We start from the raw sequence: 11,514 nt of genomic DNA on the forward strand, positions 1-11,514 counted from the left end.
TACACACTTCACCTTAGATTTAAGGGTAAGAAGAAGCAGTTCTGAGTCACTCACTTGGTGCGTACATCGGGATCTTCGTAGCTGGAGTGACACATCTCGCTGAAACGCGACACAAAGAAGTCGTAACTGCGGTGGTACGACGGAGTGTCCTCCTCGATGTTGGCAAACTTCACAAACTGAGTAGGAAAACGTTGGTTCGTTACAGAGATAAATGTAAATATATGTTTACCTTGTAATTTAAGGATTTGGTTTTGTGTCGACATCAAATTACAATATTTTTAACTGCTGGCATCAAGAAAGAGAAATAAGGTCCTGCTGAACAGTGGATATAGGACAGATATAGGCTGAACAGTGGATATAGGACAGATATAGGCTGAACAGTGGGACATAGGACAGATATAGGCTGAACAGTGGATATAGGACAGATATAGGCTGAACAGTGGATATAGGACAGATATAGGCTGAACAGTGGATATAGGACAGATATAGGCTGAACAGTGGATATAGGACAGATATAGGCTGAACAGTGGATATAGGACAGATATAGGCTGAACAGTGGGTATAGGACAGATATAGGCTGAACGGTGGGTATAGGACAGATACAGGCTGAACAGTGAGATAAAGGACATATATAGGCTGAACATTGGATATAGGACAGATATAGGCTGAACAGTGGATATAGGAGAGATATAGGCTGAACGGTGGGTATAGGACAGATATAGGCTGAACGGTGGGTATAGGACAGATACAGGCTGAACAGTGAGATAAAGGACATATATAGGCTGAACATTGGATATAGGACAGATATAGGCTGAACAGTGGATATAGGACAGATACAGGCCGAACAGTGGATTAAGGACATATATAGGCTGAACAGTGGGACATAGGACAGATACAGGCTGAACAGTGGATATAGGACAGATATAGGCTGAACGGTGAGACATAGGTCAGATATAGGCTGAACAGTGGATATAGGACAGATACAGGCCGAACAGTGGATATAGGACAGATATTGGCTGAACAGTGGATATAGGACAGATATAGGCTGAACAGTGGATATAGGACAGATATAGGCTGAACAGTGTATATAGGACAGATATAGGCTGAACAGTGGATATAGGACAGATATAGGCTGAACGGTGGATATAGGACAGATATAGGCTGAACAGTGGGACATAGGACAGATATAGGCTGAACAGTGGATATAGGACAGATATAGGCTGAACGGTGGATATAGGACAGATATAGGCTGAACAGTGGATATAGGACAGATATAGGCTGAACAGTGGGATATAGGACAGATACAGGCTGAACAGTGGATATAGGACAGATACAGGCTGAACAGTGGATATAGGACAGATGCAGGCTGAACAGTGGGACATAGGACAGATGCAGGCTGAACAGTGGATATAGGACAGATACAGGCTGAACAGTGGATATAGGACAGATATAGGCTGAACAGTGGGAAATAGGGCAGATACAGGCTGAACAGTGGGTATAGGACAGATACAGGCTGAACAGTGTGTATAGGACAGAAACAGGCTGAACAGTGGGACATAGGACAGATACAGGCTGAACAGTGGGATATAGGACAGATACAGGCTGAACAGTGGATATAGGACAGATATAGGCTGAACAGTGGGAAATAGGGCAGATACAGGCTGAACAGTGGGTATAGGACAGATACAGGCTGAACAGTGTGTATAGGACAGAAACAGGCTGAACAGTGGGACATAGGACAGATACAGGCTGAACAGTGGGACATAGGTCAGATACAGGCTGAACAGTGGGATATAGGTCAGATATAGGCTGAACAGTGGATATAGGACAGATATAGGCTGAACAGTGGATATAGGACAGATATAGGCTGAACAGTGGATATAGGGCAGATATAGGCTGAACAGTGGATATAGGACAGATGCAGGCTGAACAGTGGATATAGGACAGATATAGGCTGAACAGTAGATATAGGACAGATATAGGCTGAACAGTGGATATAGGACAGATATAGGCTGAACAGTGGGACATAGGACAGATATAGGCTGAACAGTGGGACATAGGACAGATATAGGCTGAACAGTGGATATAGGACAGATATAGGCTGAACAGTGGATATAGGACAGATATAGGCTGAACAGTGGGACATAGGACAGATACAGGCTGAACAGTGGATATAGGACAGATACAGGCTGAACAGTGGATATAGGACAGATGTAGGCTGAACAGTGGGATATAGGTCAGATATAGGCTGAACAGTGGATATAGGGCAGATATAGGCTGAACAGTGGATATAGGACAGATATAGGCTGAACAGTGGGACATAGGTCAGATACAGGCTGAACAGTGGGATATAGGTCAGATATAGGCTGAACGGTGGGTATAGGACAGATATAGGCTGAACGGTGGGTATAGGACAGATACAGGCTGAACAGTGAGATAAAGGACATATATAGGCTGAACATTGGATATAGGACAGATATAGGCTGAACAGTGGATATAGGACAGATATAGGCTGAACAGTGGATATAGGACAGATATAGGCTGAACAGTGGATATAGGACAGATATTGGCTGAACAGTGGATATAGGACAGATATAGGCTGAACAGTGGATATAGGACAGATACAGGCTGAACAGTGGATATAGGACAGATACAGGCTGAACAGTGGGATATAGGTCAGATATAGGCTGAACGGTGGGTATAGGACAGATATAGGCTGAACGGTGGGTATAGGACAGATACAGGCTGAACAGTGAGATAAAGGACATATATAGGCTGAACATTGGATATAGGACAGATATAGGCTGAACAGTGGATATAGGACAGATACAGGCCGAACAGTGGATATAGGACATATATAGGCTGAACAGTGGGACATAGGACAGATACAGGCTGAACAGTGGATATAGGACAGATATAGGCTGAACAGTGGATATAGGACAGATACAGGCCGAACAGTGGATATAGGACAGATATAGGCTGATCAGTGGGACATAGGGCAGATGCAGGCTGAACAGTGGGACATAGGACAGATACAGACTGAACAGTGGATATAGGACAGATACAGGCTGAACAGTGGATATAGGTCAGATATAAGCTGAACAGTGGATATAGGACAGATACAGGCTGAACAGTGGGTATAGGACAGATGCAGGCTGAACAGTGGATATAGGACAGATGCAGGCTGAACAGTGGGTATAGGACAGATACAGGCTGAACAGTGGGTATAGGACAGATACAGGCTGAACAGTGGATATAGGACAGATACAGGCTGAACAGTGGAAATAGGACAGATGCAGGCTGAACAGTGGGACATAGGACAGATACAGGCTGAACAGTGGATATAGGACAGATATAGGCTGAACAGTGGATATAGGACAGATATAGGCTGAACAGTGGATATAGGACAGATATAGGCTGAACAGTGGACATAGGACAGATGCAGGCTGAACAGTGGGTATAGGACAGATACAGGCTGAACAGTGGATATAGGACAGATATAGGCTGAACAGTGGACATAGGACAGATGCAGGCTGAACAGTGGGTATAGGACAGATACAGGCTGAACAGTGGGTATAGGACAGATATAGGCTGAACAGCGGATATAGGACAGATATAGGCTGAACAGTGGGTATAGGACAGATACAGGCCGAACAGTGGGTATAGGACAGATATAGGCTGAACAGTGGATATAGGACAGATATAGGCTGAACAGTGGATATAGGACAGATATAGGCTGAACGGTGGGTATAGGACAGATACAGGCCGAACAGTGGGACATAGGGCAGTTGCAGGCTGAACAGTGGACATAGGACAGATACAGGCCGAACAGTGGGACATAGGGCAGTTGCAGGCTGAAAGCGTATCATGCTGCCTGCCAGTCTGGTCTGTCTGTATAAATAAACCTCTGCCTTCATATTCATCCAATATAGATATGAGCCTGGCCAGCCTGCACACACTAAGAAATGTGTGTAATCGTCAAGGGTGTGTGTGTGTGTGTGTGTGTGTGTGTGTGTGTGTGTGTGTGTGTGTGTGTGTGTGTGTGTGTGTTAGTGTGTGTGTGTGTGTGTGTGTGTGTGTGTGTGTGTGTGTGTGTGTGTGTGTGTGTGTGTGTGTGTGTGTGTGTGTGTGTGTGTGTGTGTGTGGACGTGTTTAACTATTCTTGTGGGGACCAGAAGTCGCTACAAGACTAATAAACGAACAAAAAGTTGACCAGCTGGGGACATTGTGTTAGTCCCCACAAGGTCAAATGCTATTTCTAGGGGGTTTAGGGTTAAGGTTAGAATTAGTGTTAGGGTAAGAATTAAGTTAAATATTAGGGTTAGGGGTCAAGTTTAGGGTTAGAATTAGGTTTAGGGTTAGAATTTTGTTTAGGGGTTAGGTTCAGGGTCAGAATTAGTGCTAAGGTTAGAATTAGGTTTAGGGGTTAGATTTAGGGTTAGAATTTGGTTTAGGGGTTAGGTTTAGGTTTAGGGTTAGAATTAGTGCTAAGGTTAGAATTAGGTTTAGGGGTTAGGTTTAGGGTTAGAATTTGGTTTAGGGGTTAGGTTTAGGGTTAGAATTAGTGCTAAGGTTAGAATTAGGTTTAGGGGTTAGGTTCAGGGTTAGAAGTAGGTTTAGGGTTAGGGTTAGAACTAGTGTTAGGGTTAGGGGTTAAGTTTATTGTTAGGGGTTAGGTTTAGGGTAAAAATTAGTGTTAGGGGTTAAAGTTAGGGGTTAAGGTTAGGGTTAGGGTAAGGGTTTTGATTAGGTTAACGGTAATTAGAACTTTGATTTGGAATCAATTGTTGGTCCCCAAAAAGTCCTCACAAGTGTAGTAATGTGTGTGTGTGTTTGTGTGTGCAAGTGTGTTCATGCATGTGTGTATAATCTTTCATCTATAAGCCTTTATATTGTGTGTGTGTGTGTGTGTGCGTGCGTGCGTGTATATGTGTGTGTGTGTGTGTGTGTGTGTGTGTGTGTGTGTGTGTGTGTGTGTGTGTGTGTGTGTGTGTGTGTGTGTGTGTGTGTGTGTGTGTGTGTGTGTGTGTGTGTGTGTGTGTGTGTGTGTGATGTAGATGCCAGATGTATCTATATTTATACACCCTGCAGGATTCTGAGAGGAAGAATTCTAAGAAAGATGTTGCAACCTTAGATGGTAGAAGTATTCCACGCACGCACACACAGACACAGACACACAAACCTCCCTACCCAGCAGTACCGGGTGGTACAGTATGCCTGGATCTATACAGAGTCATGACTTACTGGCCTTTCATCCTGCACTAATACAGTATATGTCTGAATGTGTGTGTGTGTGTGTGTGTGTGTGTGTGTGTGTGTGTGTGTGTGTGTGTGTGTGTGTGTGTGTGTGTGTGTGTGTGTGTGTGTGTGTGTGTGTGTGTGTGTGTGTGTGTGTGTGTGTCTTACTGAGTTGGTTCCTAGTATCTGTAGGTTGGGTTTGTCAGCCTCCAGCAGCTTGCGGACCATAGTGAGGAAACTCTCCACAAACAGGTTGATGCTCTGACAGTGGCACGCCATCAACAGCTGGTCCAATGCCTCCATGGCTATACACACATATCTACCACACGCACGCACGCACACACACACACACACACACACACACACACACACACACACACACACACACACACACACACACACACACACACACACACACACACACACACACACACACACACACACACACACACACACACACAGTCAGATGTTACATTTACATTATAAACGTGTGTGTGTGTGTGTGTGCATGCAAGTGTGTGTTGTGTGTGTGTGAGTCTGTGTGTACCCGTATCTGTGTCGGGCCACGTCTCTGGACAGTCTCTCGGAGAGGTAGGCTCCGATACGGTCCAACTTCTCTGGAGCTGACAGAGCATAGAACGTTAGCTTCTCCATGTTAACCTTCACGAGACCATCCTACAGACAGAGAGAGACAGACAGAGACAGAGAGAGAGAGAGAGAGACAGAGAGAGAAACAGAGAGAGAGAGAGACAGAGACAGAGAGAGAGAGAAACAGAGAAACAGAGAGAGACAGACAGAGACAGAGAGAGAGAGAGAGAGACAGAGAGAGAAACAGAGAGAGACAGACAGAGACAGAGAGAGAAACAGAGAGAGAGAGAGAGAGAGAGAGAGAGAGAGAGAGAGAGAGAGAGATCAAACATTCTTTTTGCGATTAACCAACTAATCTCTGTCCTAATGGAGGCGGAATCCACCCCCGTGTGTATTTTAATGTGTGTTTTTTTTATGTGTGTGTGTGTGTGTGTGTGTGTGTGTGTGTGTGTGTGTGTGTGTGTGTGTGTGTGTGTGTGTGTGTGTGTGTGTGTGTGTGTGTGTGTGTGTGTGTGTGTGCGTGTGTGTGTGTAGCATTTGTTGTATGTTCTCTATGTACTTGAAAATGTATCAATTCGGCACATTTGGGCAAACTCCTGGCAGACTGTAATTCTTCACTGGATCAGTCTGAAACTTTGCATACATACTGCTGCCATCTGGTGGCCAAAATCTACATTACACCTAGACTCCTATCTGCAAGTACAGCATTTCTCTTGCATTTCAAAGCTGGATTTTTTTTTTTGGGGGGGGGGGGGGGTTGTATTATCTTTAACCATATCTAATGTGTTATATTCTCCTACATTAATTTCACATTTCCACAAACTTCAAAGTATTTCCTTTCAAATGGTATCAATAATATGCATATCCTTGCTTCAGGTCCTGAGCTACAGGCAGTTTGATTTGGGTATGTCATTTTAGGCAAACATTTGAAAAAATAGTACGATCCTTAAGAGGTTTTAAACAAATATATGTCTGTCATTGAACAACCCCATGAATTACATATAGATCTACAGATTTACATATAGAACATATCATATGATCTCCAATTTGTAAGTCGCTCTGGATAAGAGCGTCTGCTAAATGACTTAAATGTAAATGTAAATCTCTATATACATTACGCATAGATCTATAGAAATACATATAGAACGTATAACAGGATCTCTATATACACTACGTATAGAACTATAGAAATACATATAGAACCTATAACAGGATCTCTATATACACTACGTATAGAACTATATAAATACATATAGAACCTATAACAGGATCTCTATATACACTACATATAGAACTATAGAAATACATATAGAACCTATAAAAGGATCTCTATATACACTAGGGTTAGGGTTACATATTATAGTCTCTGTGAGTCCGTGTACCTCTGGGTCCTCTGGGAAGATGTTGTCCACCAGCCTCTTATAGCGAGGTCTCAAAGCCCCACAGCATCCACACACACCTGCTAAACAAACACAGAGATAGCGAGAGAGAGATAGAGAGTGAGAGATAGAGAGTGAGAGACAGAGAGTGAGAGACAGAGAGTGAGAGACAGAGAGTGAGAGACAGAGAGTGAGAGACAGAGAGAGAGAGAGCGAGAGGAGAGAGAAAGACAGGCGGGAGAGAGAGAGAGAGAGAGTGTTGTTTGTGGGGCGTAGCAGGAACTAATGTTGTTTGTGGGGTGTAGCAGGAACTAATGTTGTGTGTGGGGCGTAGCAGGAACTAATGTTGTGTGTGGGGCGTAGCAGGAACTAATGTTGTGTGTGGGGCGTAGCAGGAACTAATGTTGTGTGTGGGGAGTAGCAGGAACTAATGTTGTGTGTGGGGCGTAGCAGGAACTAATGTTGTGTGTGGGGCGTAGCAGGAATTAATGTTGTTTGTGGGGCGTAGCAGGAACTAATGTTGTGTGTGGGGCGTAGCAGGAACTAATGTTGTGTGTGGGGTGTAGCAGGAACTAATGTTGTGTGTGGGGCGTAGCAGGAACTAATGTTGTGTGTGGGGCGTAGCAGGAACTAATGTTGTTTGTGGGGCGTAGCAGGAACTAATGTTGTTTGTGGGGCGTAGCAGGAACTAATGTTGTTTGTGGGGCGTGGCTCTCTCTCTCCCCTCCCTCACTGGTTCGAATCCCCGAGCCAGCAAGGCCGGAAAAATCTGCCGTACTGCCCTTGAGCCTCGGCAGTTAATCCTAAACAACAACTACTCCTGGGAGCTGATGATTGTGGACGTTGATCAAGGCCCCTCTCTCGGATTCAGAGGGGTTAAATTCAGAAGACATACACTATATAAACAAAGGTATTTCAGCCACACCTGTTGCTGACATGTAAAATCGAGCAGACAGCCATGCAATCTCCTTTGGAAATATTGGCAGTAGAATGGCCTTAGTGAAGAGCTCAGTGACTTTCAACGTGGCATCGTCATAGGATGCCTCCTTTCCAACAAGTCAGTTCATCAAATGTCTGCCCTGCTAGAGCTGCCCCGGTCAACTGTAAGTGCTGTTATTGTGAAGTGGAAACATCTAGGAGCAACAACGGTTCAGCCGCGAAGTGGTAGGCCACACAAGCTCACAGTACAGGACCGCAGAGTGCCAAAGCGCCACTCTTTAACCGAGTTCCAAACTGCCTCTGGAAGCAACGTCAGCACAAGAACTGTTCGTTGGGAGCTTCATGAAATGGGTTTCCATGGCCGAGCAGCGCACACAAGCCTAAGATCCCCATGCGCAATGCTAAGAATCGGCTGGAGTGGTGTAAAGCTCGCCGTCATTGGACTCTGAAGGAGTGGAAACGTGTTCTCTGGAGTGATGATTCACGCTTCACCATCTTGCAGTCAGACGGACGAATCTGGGTTTTGCAGGTGCCAGGAGAACGCTACCTGCCCAAATGCATAGTGCCAACTGTAAAGTTTGGTGGAGGAGGAATAATGGTCTGCGGCTGTTTTTCATGGTTCGGGCCCCTTAGTTCCAGTGAAGGGAAATCTTAACGCTACAGCATACAATGACATGTTAGATGATTCTGTCTTTCCAACTTTGTGTCAACAGTTTGGGGAAGGCTCTTTCCTGTTTCAGCATGACAATGACCCTGTGGACAAAGCGAGGTCGGTGTGCAAGAATTCAACTGGCCTGCATAGAACTCTGACCTCAGCCCCATCAAACACATTTGGGATGAATTGGAACGCCAACTGTGAGCCAGGCCTAATCGCCCAACATCAGTGCCCAACCTCACTAATGCTCTTGTGGCTGAATGGAAACAAGTCCCCCACAGCAATGTTCCAACATCTAGTGGAAAGCCTTCCCAGAAGAGTGGAGATGGGGGGACCTACTCCATATTAATGCCCATGATTTTGGAATGAGATGTTCGACGAGCAGGTGTCCACATACTTTTGGTCATGTAGTGTACTTCGGTTGAATGCATTCAGTTGTGCAATTGAGTAGGCACTCTTTCTCTCCCTCTCCCTCTCCCTCTTTCTCTCCCTCTCTCCCCCTCTTTCTCTCCCTCTCCCTCTCTCCCCCTCTTCCTCTCCCTCTCCCTCTCTCCCTCTCTCCCCCTCTCCCCCTCTTTCTCTCCCTCTCTCCCCCTCTTTCTCTCCCTCTCTCCCCCTCTTTCTCTCCCTCTCTCCCTCTTCCTCTCCCTCTCTTTCTCTCCCTCTCCCTCTCTCCCCCTCTTTCTCTCCCTCTCTCCCTCTCTCCCCCTCTCCCTCTCTTTCTCTCCCTCTCCCTCTCTCCCCCTCTTTCTCTCCCTCTCTCTCTCCCTCTCCCTCTCTCCCCCTCTTTCTCTCCCTCTCCCTCTCTCCCCCTCTCCCTCTCTTTCTCTCTTTCTCTCTTTCTCTCCTTCTCTCTCTCCCTCTCTCCCACTCTTTCTCTCCCTCTCTCCCTCTCCCTCTCTCTCTCTCTCTCTCTCCCTCTCTGCTCTCTCTCTCTGCTCTCTCTCTCTCTCCCCCTCTCCCTCTCTTTCTCTCCCTCTCTCTCTCCCCTCTCTTGTATTGTAGAATGTAGGGAGAAGCCAGGTGTCAGGATTATAGTGAGACAGACAGAGAACAGAGAAGCAGAGCTCAGTAATATCAGATTTTTACAACCCTTCGTTCTGACTGACTGCAATACTGCTCAGTAATCCTTCCACACCGTAGGGTTTAACGCTCGTTTCCAGACTGCATGCTCTCTGTGCTGTATGTCAACACAACGGCTTGTCAATCATTCTCTCCTCCAATGAGACGGGACTCCAGACTGATAATACAAACGATCCAGCAGACCGACCAATCACAAATCGATTGGTCAGTGGCTTCATTTAACTTCCCTGTGGCTAGCACAGGCTGTGTGTGTGTGTGTGTGTGTGTGTGTGTGTGTGTGTGTGTGTGTGTGTGTGTGTGTGTGTGTGTGTGTGTGTGTGTGTGTGTGTGTGTGTGTGTGTGTGTGTGTGTGTGTGTGTGTGTGTGTGTGTGTGTGTGTGTGTGTGTGTGTGTGTGTGTGTGTGTTACGATGAAGGGTAACAAAACAAAGCATAGACTTAACCAAACACAGCTACCTGTGATGTCTCCCGTTTTGTTTAAACATCTGCTCTGTGTGTGTGTGTACAGTAGTTAGCTTCAGTGAGACGTACAATAGCTAATCCATTCACACACAATCTGTTGCTTCAGCATCACGTTTCCATGACAGTGAAAGAAAGCCCAGAGCGCGCGCGCACACACACACACACACACACACACACACACACACACACACACACACACACACACACACACACACACACACACACACACACACACACACACACAATGCAAAAGCACACAGACAAAAACACCTGCTGTTGACACCAGCGAGACAGACTCCAACTCCTACAACAGAGTAGAGCAAAGAGGAAATAGAGGAAAAAGCTCTACACACACGCACACACAAACAACATCCTTACCGTACATGGATGAATGATTTGATGAGGTCCCCACCCCCTGCTTTTCACACCGAGAGAGACGCTACGGTTCACACTCACTCGCTTGCTCGCTGCCTCGCTACCTCGCTGCCTCGCTCACACACTGTGCATGTGACCAGGCTCCTATGACCTTGGCTGCAGAAGCACTGAGCTTGAGAACAATGCCTGTGCACACACACACACACTGGTACACACACACTGGTACACACACACCCTCAGAGAGCCAGACATACCCCGTACTCTGTGATGTTAATCCTCGCAGCACAGAACACACGCCCCACTCTTCATTCATGCATGCGCAGTTACAGAGGTAGCAGAGACAGAGACTGTGCTGGAGTGAGCAGGCGCGTTAGAGAGAGAGAGAGACCGTGCTGGAGTGAGCAGGCTCGTCAGAGAGAGAGAGAGAGAGAAAGCGAGAGAGAGACCGTGCTGGAGTGAGCAGGCTCGTCAGAGAGAGAGAGAGAGAGAAAGCGAGAGAGAGACCGTGCTGGAGTGAGCAGGCTCGTCAGAGAGAGAGAGAGACCGTGCTGGAGTGAGCAGGCTCGTCAGAGAGAGAGAGAGAGAGAGAGAGAGAGAGGCCGTGCTGGAGTGAGCAGGCGCATTAAAGCGAAAGAGAAAATCATATGTCTCCCATGCCAATAAGGCCCTTTGAATTGAAGTGAGAGAGAGAAAGAGAGTGACACAGGAAGAGAGAACGTGACAGAAAAAGCCAGAAAGAAAATCAATTCCTCCCAGAGCTCCCTCCCCCAGTCCTCCCTCCCCCAGTCCTCCCTGC

General features: G+C 46.3%; 1 protein-coding gene across 4 annotated transcripts in view; it reads right to left on the reverse strand.

Moving 5' to 3' along the window:
* Positions 1–11,145, reverse strand: part of LOC129811405 (protein EFR3 homolog B-like) — a 45,675-nt gene extending 34,530 nt beyond the window's left edge. Inside the window, exons 1-5 of one of the 4 annotated variants that reach the window (XM_055862687.1) lie at positions 10,973–11,145; positions 7,209–7,285; positions 5,786–5,913; positions 5,407–5,557; positions 55–176 (exon numbers count right to left, since the gene is read on the reverse strand). In XM_055862687.1, coding sequence (XP_055718662.1) covers positions 55–176; positions 5,407–5,557; positions 5,786–5,892 — 380 coding nt within the window. In that variant the 5' untranslated portion in view covers positions 5,893–5,913; positions 7,209–7,285; positions 10,973–11,145. The other 3 variants (XM_055862688.1, XM_055862686.1, XM_055862685.1) reach the window with 3 other exon arrangements.
* Between the last annotated feature and the right edge of the window lie 369 nt (positions 11,146–11,514).

This window comes from Salvelinus fontinalis, chromosome 15 (genome assembly GCF_029448725.1).
Source record: "Salvelinus fontinalis isolate EN_2023a chromosome 15, ASM2944872v1, whole genome shotgun sequence".
Lineage (NCBI taxonomy): Eukaryota > Metazoa > Chordata > Actinopteri > Salmoniformes > Salmonidae > Salvelinus > Salvelinus fontinalis.